Source organism: Dendrobates tinctorius, unplaced genomic scaffold (assembly GCF_039654945.1).
Source record: "Dendrobates tinctorius isolate UK_male_01 unplaced genomic scaffold, ASM3965494v1 ptg000160l, whole genome shotgun sequence".
Lineage (NCBI taxonomy): Eukaryota > Metazoa > Chordata > Amphibia > Anura > Dendrobatidae > Dendrobates > Dendrobates tinctorius.
In genome coordinates this window covers 25,525,434-25,548,423 of record NW_027361827.1, presented here as the reverse complement: position 1 = coordinate 25,548,423, position 22,990 = coordinate 25,525,434, and the positions used below count along the sequence as shown (strand labels likewise).

At 44.6% G+C, this 22,990-nt stretch overlaps 1 protein-coding gene across 3 annotated transcripts in view; it reads left to right on the top strand.

Annotated features, from left to right (window-relative positions):
- LOC141052486 (stimulated by retinoic acid gene 6 protein-like) overlaps positions 1–22,990 on the top strand; it is a 664,959-nt gene that overhangs the window by 474,686 nt on the left and 167,283 nt on the right. For all 3 annotated transcript variants that reach the window (XM_073549742.1, XM_073549741.1, XM_073549743.1), the window contains one exon: positions 19,273–19,348. In XM_073549742.1, coding sequence (XP_073405843.1) covers positions 19,273–19,348 — 76 coding nt within the window. The remainder of the gene's footprint in view (positions 1–19,272; positions 19,349–22,990) is intronic.

Below are 22,990 nucleotides of genomic sequence, written 5' to 3'. Positions count from 1 at the left end.
TGAGAATCGACAGCTCAATACGGTGTATGGAGAAATGGAAATGTCAGTAAATGTATTTACGAAGTCTCACAGACACAAGCTGACTCTGTGTAGATGTGACCGTAATAAGAACACCAGATATCCGATACTGTTTGAGAATCGGACAGATCAATACGGTGTATGGAGAAATGGAAATGTTCGTACATGTATTTACGGAGTCTCACAGACACCCGCTGACTCTGTGTAGATGTGACCGTAATAAGAACAGCAGATATCCGATACTGTTTGAGAATCAGACAGCTCAATAAGGTGTATGGAGAAATGGAAATGTCCGTATATGTATTTATGGAATGTCACACACACGCTGACTCTGTGTACATATGACCGTAATAAGAACAGCAGATATCCGATACTGTTTGAGAATCGGACACCTCTATACGGTGTATGTATGGAAAAATGTTAATCTCCGTGTATTTTTTACGGAGTCACACACATATAGCATGTATTTGTCAATGATACCAGCCAGTACACGGTAGTGTGTGAGGAGGGTACACCTCTATACGGTGTGTGCAAAAATTTACGCTCAGTAACTACTGTGCAGAAAAAAAAGGAATAAAAGTTTTTTGCTTTTGAAAAAGCACTCTGCACAGCAGTGTGCAAACAGCAATGCAGCTATCAGGGAGCCTTATAAGGCAGCCTAATCACCACCAGAGTTGCTGCACACAAATATAGCCTCCCCTGTCACTGCACACTGTACATATCACTGCACACTGTACACACTGTATGTTGTACAGTGAAAATCGCTATCAGCAGAAGCACTTTTTTTTTCTTTTCCTGCCTAAACACTATCACTATTGAGAACGAGCAGCAGCAACCTTTCCCTATGCTAAGATCGGCAGAAGTAAGATGGCGGTCGGCGGGCACAGCCTTTTATAGCCACTGTGACGCCACACAAAGCCAGCCAATCACTTGGATGCCCTTCTCTAAGATGGTGGCGGCCACTGCCTATGTAATCGCGTTGCCCACAATGTGCGTCCTTGCTGATTGGCTGAGAAAAGGCGCTGGAAGCATTGTGGAAACGCGACTTTGGTGCTCAAGTCGGTGACCTCATGGCCGACCTCACGCTATGGTCGGGTTTCAATCGGCGAAACCCGACTTTAGCTAAAGTCGGCAAATTCTGAATTTGACCGACCCGTTTTGCTCAACTCTACTGCCCATCTATCATAGTCACCCGCAACCCGGACAAAGGTGCAACAAATGAACCTCTTAGTGCTTTCATGCAGTAGAGCAAATACTCTGGGTTACATCAGAGATAAGCCATTTCTGTGACACATACCTCCCATCGACTATGTGACCATTAGCCACACTACACACTACATACCTCCCCCTCTTCCTAAAGCTGTGGGGCTTGGCACTTTCCCCTACAAGACAAGGAATTCTTGAGAGGGCATCAGCATTACCATGTAGCTTCCCTGCTCTATGCTCTACATGGAAGTTGAAATCTTGTAGGGCTAAAAAACAATGGGTGACCCTAGCATTTTTCACCTTTGTTTCTCTTAACCATCTGAGTGGGGCATGGTCCGATACCAACCTAAACTTACGTCCTACCAGATATTACCATAATGGGTCCACTGCCCACTTTATGGCCGAGCACTCCTCTACGACTGAGTATTTCCTCTCACGTGGGGATAGTTTCCTACTCAGGTAGAGAACAGTGTGTTCCTCCCCATGTATCTCCTGGTAAAGGACAGCTCCTACCCCGACATCTGAGGCATCTGTTTGGAGAATAAACACTTTGTAAATTCAGGGGCCACCAGAACTGGTTGCTTACACAGAGCCCCTGTGTAATTTCTTTGAAGGCCGTTTCTGCCTCTTCAGACCATTTGAACATTGCCAATTTTGACCCCTTAAGGGGGTTAGTCAGGGGCACGGCCATCATGGCAAAGTACGGGATGAACCTCCTGTAGTATTCCACGATCCCCAGGAAGGCTCTAACTTGCTTCTGGGATAATAGTCTCGGCCATGTTTGAATTGCATCCACTTTACTGATCTGAAGTTTTATCTCACCTCAACCCACTACATACCCCAGGTATTTGGCTTCTTCTTTCCCCAAGGCACAGATCTTCGAGTTTATTGAAAACCATGCCTTCCTTAGAGCATCAAACACTGCTTGGACCTTTTCCAGATGACTCTCCCGGTCCAGGCTAAAGATAACGATATCGTCCAGGTATGCAGCAGTGTATTGTTTATGAGGTGCCAAGATTTTGTCCATAGCTTTCTGGAATTTCGCCGGGTCCTTATGCATTCCAAACGGCATCCAGACATACTGTAAGTATCCATCCGGGGTAGAAAATGCAGTCTTCTCCTTGGCTCCCAGTGCTATGGAGATCTGCCAATAACCCTTCGTCAAGTCCAAGGTGGTTATGTACCTTGAGGGCCCAAGTCTCTTGATAAGCTCATCAACACGTGGCATGGGATATGTGACGAGCTTGGGGACCTCATTTAACTTTCGATAGTCATTGTAGAACCTCCATTCACCATCGAGCTTTGGGACCAGGGCAATTGGGCTCGACCAACCACTCTTGGACTCAATGACCCCAAATTTTAGCATATGCTCCACCTCCTTGGAGATCACTTCTCGACAGGCCTCTGGAATCCATTAAGGCTTTACATTGACGCTCACATGTGGCTCCATCAGAACTTCGTGTTCTACGACCTTCGTGCACCCCGGCAATTCCGAAAACAGGACCCTGTTCCTCTGGAGCAACTCCCGGCACTGCTGTTTCTGGGCCTTTGACAGCATCTCCGCTATGGCGACACCTCTAACCTCACCTTCTGACTTGCCCAGCAAGCAAGGAGTTTCAGCCGGCGCTCTCTCTTGCCATGGCTTGATGTGGCTGACATGGCAGATCTGATATGGGTTCCACCTTCCTGGCTGGTGAATCTTATAGTTTACCTCACCAATCTTCTCCACCACTTCATACGGCCCTTGCCATTAGACCAAGAACTTGCTCTCCACAGTAGGGTTTAGCAGAGGAACCCGGTCTCCCGGATGGAACTGCCTCACTCTGGCTGACCAGTTGTAGACCCTGGCTTGAGCTTCTTGTGCCTGGAGGAGAGGTCTTTTCACGATGGGCATCATCTTCGCAATCCTTTGCTGCATCAGTGCCACATGCTCAATGACGCTTCTGTGGGGCGTGACTTCAGCTTCCCAGGTTTCCTTGACTATATCCAGGAGACATTGCAGATGTCGGCCATACAAAAGTTTGAAGGGAGAGAACCCTGTAGAGGCCTATGGAAACTCAAGGATGGAGAACAGCAGATATGGTAAGAGACAGTCCCAGTCTCTACCGTCTTTCTCTATGGCTTTCCTCAGCATGCTCTTCAGTGTTTTATTAAATCTCTCGACAAGGCCATCTGTCTGAGGATGGTACACTGAAGTCCTCAACTGGGAGATTTGCAGGACCTTGCATAACCCACTCATCACCTTACTCATAAAAGGTGTAACACCCGTACCCGTATCTCCGCGAGGTCCCCGCTCCCAGTCTGCTCTGCGCTGCTCAGCCTAAGCCCCTGGTCCCTCTCCTGCTCCTGCTTCCTGGTGCGCAGCCAGCAGATCTCCTGGTATGACACGGAGGTTGCACGCTCGCTCTCGGTCTCTTAAAGAGACAGCGCCCATTATTCAAACATGCTCCAGACCAATGGTGTTGTAGTTAGTACTATTTCTGGCACCTCTGCTATAGAGGAGTCGCTGGAGCAACAAATGTTTCCTGTTGCTAGTTTTCCGGTTCAGTGTTCTGTTGTGTCAGTCTTCTGTTGTGCTCCATACGTATCCTGTCCAGCTAATACTGTTTGTCTTCTCAGAGAACCTGCGGCTCTCTTCTCCATACCCGGGATGATGCCAGTGCAGCCTGCGCAAGTGCCATCCTGCTCAGCTGTCCGCCACTTCATTACCCTGTACGTCGTCAGTACTGCCTGTGTCAGCATCATGCAGCCGCTTCCCACCTGTCAAGTACAACGCTACCTGTTATCCCTGCATGTCCACCTGTCCACTGGGACAGCTTCCACATGTCTGGGGTCTAACTGGAGGTAGCACCTGCGTCTCCTGGATATCCCAATCTGATCATGTTCGAGGGGTCTTACTACGGGTGTCTGGGGTTTGCATAGTCATAACCCTTCGGAGCCCCCTGGTCCGTGGTCCCGAATTTCCACAAAAATAGCAAATAACGAATGTGCACTTCAACATCTGTGCCTACGCTTTCATTCATTTCAAAAGAGATTTCCTGGTCGGTCAGGATCTCCTTCGGTAAACCTGTCCAGGAAAACACATGGACCAATTCGCGGTCTATACTCTTTGCAGAGGAGTTTCTCAGGGGAATTTCCTCAAGATAGCATGTGGCATAGTCCAGGATGACCAATATATACTGATGCCTACGAGCTGATTTAACCAGGGGACAGACAAAGACAATAGCAATTCTCTCGAATGGCACTTCAATAATGGGCAATGGCACGAGAGGAATCCGAAAGTGAGAGGTGGGGGCGGTTAACTGACATGTGGGGCAGGACCTGCAATAGTTTAATATTTCCCGGTGACACCCAAGCCAATAGAACATCTGCAAAATCCATTACTGCATTTTTTCCACTCCCAGATGTCCCCCCAAGATGTGTGAATGGGCCATGTCCAACACCTTCCGTCTATAGGGGCCAGCCACTATTAACTGCTCCACCAACTCCTCCCTTATTTTCGCGACCCAGTACAACAACTCCAAACTCAGAATAAAATAGGGAAACCTTGTGTCAGCCCCCAACTCCTGTGCAACCCCATTAATGACAGTGAAGATGGGGCTCAGAAAGGCTTCTTTCAGAGTTGGGTCCCTTTGTTGGGCAGTCCCAAAATTCTCACTGGTTACCCCCTAACTCCAGAATGTCAGACACAGGGGACACTGCCTCCTCATCCTCCACAAGGACACAAAAGGGAAACCTGTCTGCCTCTGGGTGTGGTGATACCTTATTAGGGTTCACTGGTTCCCTATTCGCGCCAGCGAACTTAGATCCCTTCCCCCACAGATCCCAAAATAAACAAAAGTCCCGGCCTATAATTATATCGTGCAACAAGTCCCGAACAATGCCAACCTCATGGGACTCAGTGCCGTGGGCCAAGTCAATGTCCACGCTGGCCATAGAATAGTCCTTAGCATCACTATGAATGCACCACACGCCGACCTTTTTCCCCGGAATCAGTTGAAGCGGAAGGTTGGCCCTCGCAAGGGCCACTAGACTCCCGGAGTCTAGCAGTGTGGTTACTTCTTGCCTGTTCACCTTCATGGGACACGCTTCAGGCCCCTCACTAGGTGGACAGTTCACACTGCAGGCCAGATACTTGTAATATGAACATCAGTGTCCGATGCTGCAGTCCATCTATATAGCCTGGGCTTTGGCACCTTCAACAAACAATATCACCCGTAGGGACCTTGGACACCACCTCCCACGCCCCTTTGGATCTTGGGCACATCACCCTATTTTGGGCCTCTGCCCCCTGTTGGGACCCCCAGTAAGGAGTGGTCTGCTTTCCCATGGAACCTTCCATCCCCTGGTATCTCTCGACCAGTCCATCGGCATTCCGGGGATCACCCTGGGCAACCCAAGTCTGTACGGGCCTTGGCAGGGAGTGCACAAACCGGTCGATCACTACCCGTTCTACCATCTGTGCAGGCGTAGAGGACTTTGGCTGCAGCCACTTCTGGACCAGGTGCAATAGGTCAAACATTTGGGAACGTGGTGGTTTGTCCCAATGATACACCCAACGGTGAACCCTCTGTGCCCCGAGAGTCATTGTTGCCCCCAAGCGTGCAAGAATCTCAGTTTTTAGCTTGCCATACTCTTTGGCGTCCTGCAAAGCTAAATCATAGTATGCTTTCTGGGGTTCCCCTGTCAAATATTGCTCCAATACCTCTGCCCACTGCTCTGGTGGGAGTTTCTCCCTCTCAGCGACCCTTTCAAACACTGTCAGGAAAGCCTCAACATCATCCCCGGGAGTCATTTTCTGCAAAGCCTGTCTTACCGCCTTCGGATGAGGGCATCATCAGCTGGACCTGGGGTTGGGGCGCTCATCTGCCTTGGATGGCAGTTGCCAGAAGCTGCACCAGCTGCCGTTGCTCCTGCTGGCTCTGCTGGATCTGCTGTAACAGCCTGCTGGTCTCTTGCTGCTGCTACTGCTGAGACTGGACCAGGTGTTTCAGCAGGTCCTCCATCTTGTCTGGCGATGCTTGCTGGCTTGCAACAGCCTTAACCCAGGACATGCAGTCCTTTCTGTAGAAGTCTCAGATCTCTTTTGGGAATGCTGCCCGCATATCTAGCACCAATTGTAAGGGTTGTACTCACTCAGGTGCGATGGGAGGAAAACAGGAGGCTTGTTCCTTTTAAAAGTTCATGTGGGTTTATTGCTTCATAAACCATGAAGCAAAAACAGAAAGTAAACAGCCTTTAGATCAGGCAAAGCAAAGTACAAATGTCCATAGCAGGGCTCTGCTCTGCCAGACCTATGGGCACACAGGCTGGAGTAATATCCAGTACTCTGGCTAGGTCTGGAGCCACACACACAGGAGGCCTTCTCCCTCCCAACACACAGACCATGTGCCAAACAACAACCTCCACTATATAGGCTGTAACCACACCCAGAAGCAAGGTATGTGGGTAGCCAGATCCTCCCATCTCTCATAGCTACCCACAACCTAGACCCAGGTGCAACAAACGAACCTCTTAGTGCTTTCATGCACTAGAGCAAATACTCCAGGTTACATCACAGAGACAAGCCATCTCTGTGACACATACCTCCCATCAACTATGCCAGGGTTCCCCAACTCCAGTCCTCAAGGCCCACCAACAGATCATATTTTCAGGATTTCCTTTGTATTGCACAGGTGAAGCAATTGTCACCTGAGCAATACTAAGGAAATCTTGTTGGTGAGCCTTGAGGACTGGAGTTGGGGAACCCTGGACTATGCGACCATTAGCCACACTACAATATAAAAAAATTTCCTTCTCACCCCCCACTGGGGGTGGTCTTTGTTCTCCTTTCTCATTCTCAGGTCATCTACCAGGGGCCTTGGAGTTCGATGGTTCTGCACAGGATCTTACTTGTTCCCTGCATTGCGCTTTTCTGGACAGACAGCTCAGATATTGCTCCTGGGAGCTGTTGTAGCCATTCTTCCAACTTATGGGTCACTGCTCCAAGTGCTCCTATCACCATTGGAATCACTGTTGCCTTCACGTTCCACATCTTCCCCAGTTCTCCTTTGAGGCCCTGATATTTCTCCAGCTTCTTATATTCCTTCTTTCTGATGTTGCTATCACTTGACACTGCCACATCTATTATCTTTGCTGTCTTCTGATCCTTGTATACTATCACAATGTATGGTTGGTTAGCCAACACTTGCTTATCTGTCTGGATCTTGAAGTCCCATAGGATTTTAGCCCTTTTATTTTCCACCACTTTTTCTGGGGTCTCCCACCTGGACTTAGGGGGGCTTAGCCCATATGCTGTACAGATGTTTCTGTATACAATTCATGGTTGTGGCTTTCGGTATGCGCTGTTCCTGCTTGCATTTTGCTTCCTGCCACTATGTGTAAGTTTTTTATTGTTGCTACACTACAATATATATACATTATATAAACCTCAGTGACACATATCTCTCCTTAAAGACCTGTCCGGCACACTTCTTACATTGTATATGTGTATATATACTGCTAATAAAAAAGGAACATAAATATCACATCCTAGATATAGATATAACTGAAAGAAATATTTGAGTTGCAAATCTTTATTCATTACATAGTGGAATCCGTTGAGAACAAATAAAACATAACAATGATCAATGTAAATCAAAATTTCTATCCCAAGGAGCTCTGTATTGGAAAATCATTACAGACTGGCGCAACTTCAGTGGAAATGCCTCAAGACAACAGAATGATGCTCAGTAGTGTGTGGCCTCCACATGCCTGTATGACCTCCCTACCATGCCTGGGCATGGTCCTGATGAGGCTGCGGACATTCTCCTGAGGCATTTCCTACCAGACCTGGATTAAAGCATCAGTCAACTCCTGAGGAGTCTGTTGTGTGGCATTGGTGGATGGAACAAGACATGATGTGCTCGATTGGATTCAAGTCTGGGGAACCCAGTGCACCTGTATAGAGTCTCAAAATCCATCTGAGGATCTCATCCCAGTACATAATAGCCTTCAGGGTACCTCTAGCTAGCAGATGGAGGGTTGTGTAGCCCTTCAAAGAAATGCCTCCCCACATCATTACTAACTCACTGCCAAACCGGTCTTACTGGAGGATGTTACTGAAAGCAGAACATTTTCCACGGCGTCACCAGACTATGTCATGTCTGTCAAATATGCTCAGTGTGAACCTGCTCTCATCCATGAAGTGCACAAGGTGCCAATGTTGAATCTGCCAATCTCGGTGTTCTCTGGCAAATGCCAATCGCCCTGCACGGTGTTGGGTTGCAAGCACAACACCCAAGTGTGGATGTCAGGTCCTAATACCAATCTTAAGGAGTCTGTTTCTGACAGTTTGAAGAGACACATGGATGTTAGTGACCTGCTGGAGGTCATTTTGCAGGGTTATGACACTGCTCCTCCTGTTCCTGCTTGCAAAAAGGAGAGGTAGGGGCCCTGCTGCTGGGTTGTTGCCCTCCTACAGTACCCTCTATTTCTCCCGGTGTTCTGGCCTGTCTCTTGGTATCTACTCCATGCTCTGGACACTGTGCTGACAGAGCTACCCTTCTTGCCACAGCTTGCACTGATGTGCCATCCTGGATAAGCTGCACTACCTGAGCAACTTCTGTGGGTTGCAGACACCGCCTCAGGCTACTGTAAAGTACCTCTAGTGGTGAGAGCAATGACAAAATGCAAAAGTGACCGAAACAACAGCCAAACAGGATGAGAACAGAGAAATGGTCTGTGGTCACTGCAGAAGCACTCCTTTATAGGGGTTGTCTTGCTATAAAAGAAAAAAAACTCTTTTAAATCTTCTTCCTGAGCGAGTGTGAACGAGCTGAGTGTGACCTGAGTGTAAGTGCGAACTGTGGTAAGTGTGTGACTTGAAATTCAGTGACTTTAGATTCAGGGAGTTTCCAAGGGAGGTCTTACTGAATTGCTGTTATATTAATACTTTTTTTTTTAATTAATTTATTTTTGCTTATCTTATTGTCTGGTGCAATCCCCATTAGGATGTGCTCCACTATTGCCAATGCCATCCAGTGCACGTCTTGCCGCATGTATGAAATCCTTGAACAGCCGGTCGAGGGTGCATACTGCTGTGCAAGATGTGAGCACGTTGTGCATTTGGAAGCCCAGATACTGGATCTAAATGTGCAGCTGGCAACACTGAGATCCATAGACAATATGGAAAGGAGTCTTCTGCTCACTGAGCAGACGCTCAATGGGATAGATGAGGGGGGGATGCTAGGTTGGAGCTGCAGGACAATGAAGCAGCTAGCTGGGTGACAGTTAGAAGGCGGGGTAGAGGGAAGAGCACCAGGGAGGCTAGTCCTGATCTGGCACACCCCAATAAGTTTGCTAAGTTGGCAGATGAGGGGAGTGTTAGTGCAGGAGTAGCACTGCTGCAGCAAGGCATGTCCTCTGAAAGCCGGAGGAGTGTCTGCTCCAGTAAGGGGGGAAATAGGAGAGCAGGGCAGGCCAGACAGGTTCTGGTAGTGGGAGACTCAATTATTAGGGGAACAGATAGGGCAATCTGTCACAAAGACAGGGATCGTCGAACGGTGTGCTGCCTACCTGGCGCTCGAGTCCGACACATCGCTGATCGGGTTGACAGATTACTGGGAGGGGCTGGAGAGGATCCAGCGGTCATGGTGCACATTGGTACAAATGACAAAGTTAGAGGTAGGTGGAAGGTCCTTAAAGATGATTTCAGGGAATTAGGCTGTAAGCTTAAAGCAAGGACCTCCAAGGTGGTATTTTCGGAAATACTTCCTGTACCACGTGCCACGCCAGAGAGGCAACGGGAGATTAGGGAGGTTAATAAGTGGCTCAGGAATTGGTGTAGGAAGGAGGGGTTTGGGTTCCTGCAGAACTGGGCCGACTTCTCAGTTGGCTACAGGTTCTACGCTAGGGACGGGCTGCACCTCAATGGGGAGGGTGCAGCTGTGCTGGGGGAGAAAATGGCTAGAAGGTTGGAGGAGTGTTTAAACTAGGGATGGGGGGGAGGGTATTCCTTTTATAGGAGGGGAAGACAGTGCAGATAGAGACCTGGGCACAAATAATGACATTGGGGGTGGAGGTGGCATGGGGGGTGGGGTTAGAACAGTTAATAATTTAAGAAAGAATAGAGGTACAGAGAGATACATAAAGTGCATGTATACTAATGCCAGAAGTCTCGCCAACAAAATGGAGGAATTGGAGTTAATGTTGTTGGAACATAATTATGACATGGTGGGGATATCTGAGACATGGCTGGATGAGAGCCATGACTGGGCTGTTAATTTACAGGGCTATAGTCTGTTCAGAAATGACCGTACAAATAAGCGAGGGGGAGGCGTGTGTTTATATGTAAAATCATCCTTAAAACCCATCCTTCGTGATAATATATATGAATCTAATGAAAATGTAGAGTCCCTGTGGGTAGAGATAAGGGGAGGGGGGAAAAATAATAAATTACTGATAGGGGTTTGTTATAAATCTCCAAAAATAATGGAAGCTACAGAGAATATCCTCATAAAGCAAATAGATGAAGCAGCGACTCAAGGAGAAGTCATTATTATGGGGGACTTCAACTACCCTGAAATACATTGGGGAACCGAAACCTGCAGTTCCAGCAAAGGTAATAGGTTTCTGACAACGATGAGAGACAATTACCTTTCACAACTGGTTCAGGACCCAACAAGAGGGGGGGCACTGCTAGACCTAATATTAACCAACAGGCCAGACCGCATATCAAATGTAAGGGTTGAGGGTCACTTGGGTAATAGTGATCACAAATTAATAAGTTTTCATGTATCCTTTAATAAGATGTGTAGTAGAGGGGTTACAAGGACACTAAACTTCAGGAAGGCAAATTTCCACCGGATGAGAGATGATCTTGGTGCAATTAACTGGGACGATATCCTGAGACATAAAAATACACAATGAAAATGGGAGACGTTTATTAGCATCCTGAATAGGACCTGTGCACAATATATACCGTATGGGAATAAACATGCGAGAAATAGGAGGAAACCACTATGGCTAAATAGAGCTGTAAGGGGCGCAATAAGAGATAAAAATAAAGCATTTAGAGAATTAAAGCAAGTAGGTAGTGATGAGGCATTAAATAAATACAGAAGATTAAATAAATTCTGTAAAAAGCAAATCAAGACAGCAAAGATTGAGACAGAGAGACTCATTGCCAGAGAAAGTAAAAATAATCCCAAAATATTCTTTAACTACATAAATAGTAAGAAGCTAAAAAATGATAGTGTTGGCCCCCTTAAAAATAGCCTGGATGAAATGGTGGATGAGGATGAGGAAAAAGCCAATATGCTAAATGACTTTTTTTCAACAGTATTTACACAAGAAAATCCCATGACAGATAACATGATCAGGGTTAAAAATTCTCCATTAAATGTCACCTGCTTAACCCAGCAGGAAGTACGGCGGCGTCTACAAATCACTAAAATTGACAAATCCCCTGGCCCGGATAGGATACACCCCCGAGTACTGCAGGAATTAAGCACAGTCATAGATAGACCACTATTTTTAATCTTTAAAGATTCCATAATAACAGGGTCTGTACCACAGGACTGGCGTATAGCAAATGTGGTGCCAATATTCAAAAAGGGGACAAAAACTGAACTTGGAAATTATAGGCCAGTAAGTTTAACCTCAACTGTGGGTAAAATCCTGGAGGGTTTTCTAAGAGATACTATACTGGAGTATCTGGAGAAGAATAACCTTATGACCCAATATCAACATGGGTTTACAAGAGACCGTTCCTGTCAGACTAATCTGATAAGCTTTTATGAAGAGGTAAGTTCCGGACTGGACCAAGGGAATGCAGTGGACGTGGTGTACATGGACTTTTCAAAAGCTTTTGATACGGTGCCACACAAAAGGTTGATACATAAAATGAGAACAATGGGGATAGGAGAAAATATGTGTAGGTGGGTTAAGAGCTGGCTCAGGGATAGGAAACAAAGGGTGGTTATTAATGGAGCACACTCGGACTGGGTCACGGTTAGCAGTGGGGTACCACAAGGGTCAGTTTTGGGCCCGCTTCTTTTTAACATATTTATTAATGACCTTGTAGGGGGCATAGAGAGTAGAATTTCAATATTTGCAGATGACACTAAACTCTGCAGGGTAATTAATACAGAGGAGGACAATTTTATATTACAGGAGGATTTATGTAAACTAGAAGCTTGGGCTGATAAATGGCAAATGAGCTTTAATTGGGAAAAATGTAAGGTCATGCACTTGGGTAGAACGAACAAGTTGTATAATTATGTGCTTAATTGTAAAACACTGGGCAAAACAGTCACTGAAAAAGACCTGGGTGTATGGGTGGACGACAAACTCACATTTAGTGGCCAGAGTCAAGCAGCTGCTGCAAAGGCAAATAAAATAATGGGATGCATTAAAAGAGGCATAGATGCTCATGAGGAGAACATAATTTTACCTCTATATAAGTCACTAGTGCGACCACACTTAGAATACTGTGTACAGTTCTGGTCTCCGGTGTATAAGAAAGACATAGCTGAACTGGAGCGGGTGCAGAGAAGAGCGACCAAGGTTATTAGGGAACTAGGGGGTCTGCAATACCAAGACAGGTTATTACACTTGGGGTTATTTAGTTTGGAGAATCGAAGGCTTAGGGGTGATCTTATTACAATGTATAAATATATGCGGGGACAATACAAAGACCTTTCTAATGATCTTTTTACTCTTAGACCTGTGACGGGGACAAGGGGGCATCCTCTACGTCTGGAGGAAAGAAGGTTTAAGCATACTCACAGACGCGGATTCTTTACTGTAAGAGCAGTGAGACTATGGAACTCTCTGCCATATGATGTTGTAATGAGTGATTCACTACTAAAATTTAAGAAGGGACTGGATGCCTTTCTTGAAAAGTATAATATTACAGGGTATATACACTAGTCTCCTTAATATTGCGTTGATCCAGGGAGCTAGTCTGATTGCCGTATGTGGAGTCGGGAAGGAATTTTTTTCCCCAATGTGAAGCTTACTGTTGCCACATGGGGTTTTTTTGCCTTCCTCTGGATCAACATGTTAGGGCAAGTTAGGATAGGATATGGGTTGAACTAGATGGACTTAAAGTCTCCCTTCAACCTTAATAACTATGTTACTATGTTACTATGTATTTGCTTATCATTTCTATCTGTTGTCTGTTCAATTTGCACAACAGCAGGAGAAATTGATTCACAATCGGTGTTGCTTCTTAACGGGACAGGCTGATTTCACAGAAGTGTGTTGTTTAAGTATTCCCATTATTTTTGGAGCAGTGTATATATTTGTTTAATTCATACTTCTTTATTCTTTAAATTTACTAATTAAACTTAATATACAATTTTTGAATCGGGTTCCATATTGTGTTTTAATATGAAAATTGCGTCTTCAGAGAAGAAGAGGACTCAAATTCTATAGTGCCACCTATTCGAATTAGCAATCCTACAAGTCACAATCAACCCTTTAACGAGTTTTGCCACATGACTTAGGATAAAAGCCAAATCGGAATCTCAATTTGCAGACACGGTGTTTCGGGCTATTGGCTCTTGTCAATGCAAAGTATGAGCACTGATTTGGCTAGGTGAGAGGTTCTTGACTGGGGTCACAGTTCTCCTTGTGGAGAGTAAAATATAGGAGAACGTGGTCTTATTCTGCGCTGCTAAATCCAATAGTATTATTAATAGTGGTCTTTATTCAACGCGTTTCAGAGTTACATAGAACTCCTTCGTCAGGAAATACCACCGGAAGTTCCATGGTTTCCTGTTTCATTTCAACGCTGAAATCTCATCTCTCGAGATCTTGGTGCGGGGATCCTCATCTGCGCATGCGCCGCCCACAGCGGCCATTTTCCCGTAGTCCACCGCACAGGAAACCATGGAGCTGTCGGGGCTCTGGCTTTTCTCAAAATGTCGGCAGAGTCCCGGCAGCACCGGAGACACCGGCAGCAGCACTGGGCAGCACCGCCGGACACCCCCGCAGCACCAGACACCCCCTTAGCACTGCCGAGCACCCGTAGCACCGCCAGACACCCCCTCATCCCAGCCTGCAGCAACAGTACCGGTAAGGTACATATGCATTATAAGACACACACCCATTTTCCCCCAAAATTTGGGGGGGAAAAAAGTGCATCTTATAATGCAAAAAATACTGTACTTACATTTTAACATAATATGTCTCCCATAAAATTATAATAGTTTTCTGGAGGTCTGACAATTTGGCACCAGTCCTGCTCCTGCTAGAATGCAAGAGCTGTAAACTTGTACAATGGCACTGATTTAAACTCTAGGCTGGCTACTAACCTCTTTCTGACATGTGCCGTAATAATACCCCTCACCTTTCTGGGCACATGACAGCTGATCTATACAACTGACATGTGCCCACAACAGCCGCAGGTGGAATCGCGATCCACCCGAAGCTGTTAACTAGTTAAATGCCGCTGTCAATCTCTGACAGTGGCATTTAACTTGTGCTTACAGGAAATTCATCACTGGCTCCGCCCATCGGTGACCCCGTCACTTGATTGCGGGTCACCAATGGGTCAGCATGACAACCAGAGATCTAAAGCAGACCTCTGTGGTTGTCCGCCACGTGGTCGGCGCTCGTATCAGATGAGCATTTCTGCTACACACAGGCGATCTGATCATCGTCTGTGTGTAGCAGAGGCGATCAAAGTACTGCAGCTTCTAGTCTCCCATGGAGACTATTGGTGACATGGTGACAATCAATCAATATAAAAACAATCCGATAATTGGGCAGAAAATATTGAGTCTCCCAAACAATAATTAAACCATCCTAAAAAAAGAAACTGGGGAACTATAATGGACAATTCTTTATTGAATACAATACTAATTAATAAAACATAAACATTAAAAAGTAGTACATGATTAGACAGCACATGGTACTTTCAGATAAAGTGGTATCAATAACACAAAAAATTTTTTGGACACAATTATTCTCACAAAAAAAGTCGTCCTTAACGTATAAGTATGGAATTATAGATACTATTTTTCCACATTAATTTACTGATATACAAAAGGGGAATGTATGCATATATAAATATCTGAAATTAATTTCCATAGTTTATTCAAAATCATATAGAAAATGCATCATGTAGATTATATATTATTATACTGCTTTCTGGTGGTACAAATGTGGAATTTTCTCCTCTAAACAAATTCATAAATACTTATATTTTAGTTTACAGTCCTCCCTACAGTTCATTACAGAGAGTGCCAAGCACTGTTTAATCTCTATATATAAAAATCAATGTGTGTGTGTGTGTGTGTGTGTATCACCAACCAATCACGAAGCATCTTTCATTTCACCAGAGCTGTTCAAAAGAAGCTAAGCTGTGATTGGTTGCTATGACCAACAGGTTTCCTTGCAATCAATCACTAAGGCCTGTTTCACACTTCAGTTTTTCAGTCAAGATCCGCCGTTTTGTGAAAAAAACGGATCTGCCAATTTTCCTTGCGGATCCGTTTTTTTCCCCATAGACTTTCATTATCGGCGGATTTTGACTGATGCCTGTCTGTTGCATCCGTATTTCTGCGGATCCGCCAAAATTTTGGCGTCCGCAGAGATCACCGAACGGACCATGCAACGTTTTTTTGCAGTCCGGATCCACATTTTTGCCTTTTAACCCCGAAAAAAGTCTTGCTCCTGGTTGAAAATCTCTCTCTCTCTCTCCTTACCCGCAACCTCCATTCCTCTCACGCGATGGGATCTCCAACCCCATCTCTGATTGCGCACTGACCGATCTCCAGCCACACCACGCGACATGGTCATGCGAGCCCCATCCCGCGACATAACCGCGCGATCTCCAGCCACATCGCGCGAGATGATCGGCGATCTCCAGCATGACCGCGCGATCTCCAGCCACATCGCGCAACATGACTGCGCGATCTCCAGCCACATCGCGCGACATGACCGCACGATCTCCAGCCACATCGCGCAACATGACTGTGCGATCTCCAGTCACATCGCGCGAGATGATCGGCGATCTCCAGCCTGATCGCGCGATCTCCAGCCACATCGCGTGACATGACCGCACGATCTCCAGCCACATCGCGCGACATGACCGTGCGATCTCCAGCCCCATCCCGCGAGATGACCGTGCGATCTCCAGCCCCGTCCCGCGAGATGACCGGTATTAATTTTTTTATTTTTTTTATTTTTTCCTGCCGCGGTTCCTTTAAATTTTTACCATCGGCAGATCCGTACATCCGCCGATCCGCTGTCCCCGGTTTCTGTCAGTCCACCTGCGGATCCGGTTTCCGCTATTTTGGCGGATTTGGACTGACAGAAAAAACTGATGTGTGAAACAGGCCTAAGCATCTCTCATTTCACCAGAGCTGCTTAAAAGTAGCTGAGCTGTGATTGGTTGCTATGCGCAAGTTTTCCCACTTGACAACACCTCAGCAGACACTGGCATGGTGGGAGAAATCTAGCATCCCCAGGAACATAAGCTCCAGCCATCGTCTGTCCCCCAGAAAGCAGCAGTGAGTACATGCCAGAAATGAATCCCCCCCTCCCGTGTGGTATCATGAAGTGACACACATGAATGCAGGAAAGTGCACATATTAAATGTCATGTGGATTTAATATTTTCTCACAGACACTTTTATGCATTATTGATGTGTTACTGTGCTCTGATGCTGTGAGTTTTTTTAAAGTGCTACTTTTCCCCACAATTCACCTGAATATACCCATATAACACGTAATGCTTTTCCCATAACAACCCATTAAATATACTATACTGCATACAGATGCTGTACATCCATGAGCAACTCAGCCGGACAAATTACAAGTTGACGGTGCATGAAAATGTGTGTGAAGGTTTCTCTACTGTACTAATGTATAAGGTTTGTGCCTGTCCATTGGTGAAAAGCATGACTGTGATATTTATGGTGGCAGATAAGTGAGAATATCGGCCTGATCAGTAGAAAACCTGGGATCTTTTTGAACCATGTTTCTGTGCAATTTCACTATTCTACTTTTACAGGCTCTGACGGGATGATGTGGGATATTAGGGGTAATAGTCCGTTGGCTCTGGCTGATGGGATGATGTGGGATATTAGGGGTAGTAGTTTGGTGGCTTTGAAGGGATGATGTGGGATATTAGTAGTCTGGTGGCTCTGGCTGACGGGATGATGTGGGATATTAAGGGTAGTAGTCCGGTAGCTCTGGCTGACTGGATGATGTGGCATATTATAATGAATGTGGCTATGCGGAGTGGGTGGGGCTATACACTCAGCTTTATATATATATATATATATATATATATATATATATATATATATATAGATATATAGATATAATCATTATAATTTGTTATAACTAACCGTAGTTAGTTACTATGCGTGGGCAACGCCGGGCTCTTCAGCTAGTTATATATATATATACATATATATATATATATATATATATTAAGGTATCAAAAAAAGTGCATAGTGAAACAACTTATTTCAAAGTGCATGCAAAGTCCAAAATAACTTTAATACAACTAGTACAAAATAACTTTACTAAAGCTAATGCAAGGCAGCCCTCATATCAAAGACATATTTGAGCCTCAGAGCAACATGCCACAAGTTCAGTACTGAAGGACCATGTGTTGGAACCCCTTAATGAGCGTTTCTTGTTGTTGCTTCTTCCGAAGGGGAATCAATATAAAAAAAATTAACTCGATCGCTAAATGGCGTAACAAGAAAAAAAATTAAAAACACCAGAATTAAGTTTATTTGGTCGCCACTACATTGCAATAAAATGCAATAACGGGCGATCAAAACATTGTATCTACACCAAAATTGTATCAATAAAAACGTCAGCTCAGTGCGCTAAAAGTAAGCCCTCACCAAGCCCCAGAACACAAAAAATAGAGATGCCACAGGTCTCAGGAAATGATGCCATTTTTTTTAACAAATCTCGGATTATTTTTTCACCACTTAAAGAAAAAAGAATCTACAGTAGACATGTTTGGTGTCTGTGAACTTTCAATGACCTGGAGAATCATAATGGCAGGTCAATTTTAGCATTTAGTGAGCATGGTTAAAAAAAAATAAAAAAACAACAACTGTGGAATTGCACATTTTTTGCAATTTCACTGCAGTTGGATTTTCTTCCCGTTTTCCAGTACACAATATGTTAAAACCAATGGTGTCTTTCAACAGTACCATTTGTCCCACAAAAAAACAAGCCCTCACATCGCCAAATAGACCGAAAAATAAAAAAGTTATGACTCTTGGAAGAAGGGGAGCAAACAACGAAAACGCAAAAATGGAAAATGGCCTGGAGGTTAAGGGATTAAAAAAAGATAAAAATTGTTGCTATTCGAACAATTCAAACTTTTGTGAGAGAGAGATAAAAATATGCTATTTTCAGTTACAAAATATTGGCTGTCAGCCATATGGTAATGTAAAGAAGACAAATCAGTGTTGCTACACACTGGTGTACATAGAAGAACAAGTGATTGTCGCAAAGATTGTAACGTTACTTCCATTATGGTGCTGAATTTTGCCAACAAAGAACGAAAAGACTTTTTCCATTCCTCCTCTTAAGGCCTCTTTCACACATCAGGTTTTCGCCGTCAGGCGCGATCCGGCGCTTTTGACAGAAACCGGATCCGGCGAAATGCAATGCCGGATCCGGTTTCCCCCCCATTGACTTGCATTTGCGCCGGACACTTTAAATGACCATTTAGCCAATCTCTCCTAATCCAACATATCCTTCCCTTGTTTGGTGACAATACAGTTCCTCTGGGGAGGGAACTGCAACGTAGGTTCTCACGACCATCTGGCAAAATAAATACCGTAGGTCCAATTCAGGCCTCTTTGGTGATAAATTTGATAGAATTTGTCCCATTTTCATCTATTTGTAGATTAGTGCATATTATGACACGACTGATATCTCTCATCCCAATTTGCCATTGTCTATTTATGGTCTGTAGATATTCTGTAAATGTAATAATTTAATATTAATTATATTAATAAGAGCAGTGTTTCACAAATTCTTCTGTGGGAAATGAAGTTCTTTTTCTATGTTTTTACAGAACAACCTATGAAAATGGCACCTGTCAGACTCTAATAGATCCATATTTGTTTCTCCATTATTCACTCATTCCTTCGGTGAGTATAATGTTACAGCTGTAACAAGGGCAACGGGGGGGGGGGTAATTGTGGCGAGTTATTTAAAGGCACAGTACATAGACAGTATCCACAGAGCAAACGGTCAGTGATCACCCCCAGATCCTTGTACATAGATAGATGGGACCAACACAGCTTATCCCCACAGGTTACCTTCTCCTTCTCTTCCTCTGGTCACAGCAGTCCTGGCAATTAAGGGTCCGGGAATGCAGCTGTTCTCTAACAGGGAAAAAATAACTTTACTTAAACAATGGTGAAGGATGGACGAAAAGACAATTTCAGCACTGGCTTCCTGCTCTCTCTGTGACACTTGCTGCGGCCGTACCCAGAACATCCACAGTGGCCAATATTCTCAGTAGTCCAATCGTTGGCATCTGGGCACCTGAGACCCCTTCAGTGAAGGCCCTTTCCAAGTCTTGGGGGCCAGTGTTGTAAGCCTGCAGTCTGTATAAATCCTTGATCTGGGGCAGCAGATCTCTCCCATCTGGGAGTCTGGAAATTCCCCTTCTGTAGCACAGATCTGCCCTGGTTGATGTACCAGGGCTTTCTGAACTGGAAGCAGCAGTTTCCTGTTCCTGTTCTGCTGCTGGCCAAGCCCACATTTTAACCCATTGCTATCCCTGTCTCTAACATGAATACAGACATAACAGGTATATGTTACCAACAGTACATCACATACAGTACATGTTATTACATATGAAGACATTATAACAACGAAGGCATAGCCTATTTGAATAACGTGCATGGAGGGTCACACGGAAGGAGGAGAGGGCCAACTGAGGGACCTGCCACCCCCTTACACATAGACAGAACAATTAGTGAAATAAGAATCAGTCTTTGAACAGACTAAAATGTGTAAGGTTGCAAATCATAATAATATCTCAGTAATTATAGAGAATATATTGGTATCGATTGTTTAAGACACATTATCACATTTGGATAAACCTCTTAGGAAGAGGAGTGGTATAGCTGCCCACTAGTGCTGCAAGATGGAATACAGCAATGAATCCTGCAATAATGTAGCTGGTAAGACCCACAGCAATAGTCCGGATGCCACAGTGCCAACACCTATTAAACACCTATTATTTCAGGGCTTAATACGACAAAAACCCAGTATTTCAACACCTACAGCCCCAGTCAGCTTTGGTCTTTATAACAGAGCAATTTTTTCATCCCTGCCGTCTGAGAGCCCACTGCTTTTCTATTCTTACTCAATTTGTAGTTATTGTGTGTGTATGTACTGTATGTATATACTGTGTGTGTGTGTATATATATATATATAATATATATATATACTGCTCAAATAAAGGGAACACTTAACACAATGTACTAGGATGTGTTCCCTTTATTTTTTGTGGGCAGTATATACAGTGCCTTGCGAAATTATTCAGCCCCCTGGAACTTTTCAACCTTTTCCCACATATTCTTCAAGCACAAAGATACCAAATGTGAATTTTTGGTGAAGAATCAATAACAAATGGAACACAATTGTGAAGTTGATCGAAATTTATTGGTTATTTTAAATTTTTGTGGAAAGTCAAAAACTGAGAAGTGGGGCAAGCAATATTATTCGGCCCCTTTACTTTCAGTGCAGCAAACTCACTCCAGAAGTTCATTGTGGATCTCTGAATGATCCAATGTTGTCCTGAATGACTAATGATGATAAATATAATCCACCTGTGTGTAATCAAGTCTCCGTATAAATGCACCTGCTCTGTGATAGTCTCAGGGTTCTGTTTGAAGCACAGAGAGCATCATGAAGACCAAGGAACACAACAGGCAGGTCCGTGATACTGTTGTGGAGAAGTTTAAAGCCGGATTTGGATACAAAATGATTTCCAAAACTTTAAACATTCCAAGGAGATCTGTGCAAGCGATCATATTGAAATGGAAGGAGTATCATACCACTGCAAACCTACCAAGACCCGACCGTCCCTCTAAACTTTCATCTCAAACAAGAAGAAGACTGATCAGAGATGCAGCCAAAAGGCCCATGATCACTCTGGATGAACTGCAGAGATCTACAGCTGCAGAGGGACAGTCTGTCCACAGGTCAACAATCACTCGTACACTGCACAAATCTGGCCTTTATGGAAGAGTAGTGAGAAGAAAGCCATTTCCATAAAAAGTGTCATTTAAAGCTTGCAACAAGCCACCTCAGAGACACACCAAACATGTGGAAGAAGGTGCTCTGGTCAGATGAAACCAAAATCGAACTTTTTGGCAACAATGCCAAATGATATGTTTGGCGTAAAGGCATCACAGCTCATCACCCTGAACACACCATCCCCACTGTCAAACATGGTGGTGGCAGCATCATGGTTTGGGCCTGCTTTTCTTCAGCAGGGACAAGGAAGATGGTTAAAATTGATTGGAGAAGGATGGAGCCAAAAACAGGACCATTCTTGAAGAAAACCTGTTGGAGTCTGCAAAAGACCTGAGACTGGGACGGAGATTTGTCTTCCAACAAGACAATAAATCCAAACATAAATCCCAAACATAAAGCAAAGTCTACAATGGAATGGTTCACAAATAAACGTATCCAGGTGTTAGAATGGCCAAGTCAAAGTCCATACCTGAATCCAATCGAGAATCTGTGGAAAGAGCTGAAAACTGCTGTTCACAAACGATCTCCATCAAACCTCACTGAGCTCGAGCTGTTTGCCAAGGAAGAATGGGCACGAATTTCAGTATCTTGATGTACAAAACTGATAGAGACATACCCCAAGCGACTTGCAGCTGTAATCGCAGCAAAAGGTGGCACAACAAAGTATAAAGTTAAAGGGGACGAATAATATTGCACGCCCCACTTTTCAGTTTTTGAATTAAAAAAAAAAATTGTAAATAACCAATACATTTTGTTCAACTTTACAATTGTGTCCCACTTGTTGTTGACTCTTCACCAAAAATTTACATTTGGCATCTTTATGTTTGAATCATGATATGTGGGAATAGTTGAAAAGTTCCAGGTGGCCGAATACTTTTGCAATGCACTGTATATACAGTAGGTACGGAAAGTATTCGGACCCCTTTAATTTTTTCACTCTTTGTTTCATTGCAGCCATTTGGTAAATTCAAAAAAGTTTATTTTTTTCTCATTAATGTACACTCTGCACCCCATCTAGACTGAAAAAAACCCCAGAAATTTAGAAATTATTGCAAATTTATTAAAAAAGAAAAACAAAATATCACATGGTCATAAGTATTCAGACCCTTTGCTCAGTGTTGAGAAGAAGCACCCTTTTGAACTAGTTCAGCCATGAATCTTCGTGGGAATGATGCAACAAGTTTTTCACACCTGGATTTGGGGATCCTCAGCCATTCTTCTTTTCAGATCTCCAGTTCTATCAGGTTGGATGGTGAACGTTGGTGGACAGCCATTTTCAGGTCTCTCCAGAGACGCTCAATTTTACTTAGGTCAGCGCTCAGGCTGGGCCAGTCAAGAATGGTCGCAGAGTTGTTCTAAGGGCCCCATCCCACATAGCGACTCACCAGCGATCCCGACAATGATATCAACGTGTCAGGATCGCTGGTGAGTCGCTACAAGATCGCTGGTGAGCTGTCAAACAGACAGCTTCACCAGCGATCAGGACCAGCGACGCCGAGCGTGCGGCGTCGCTGTGT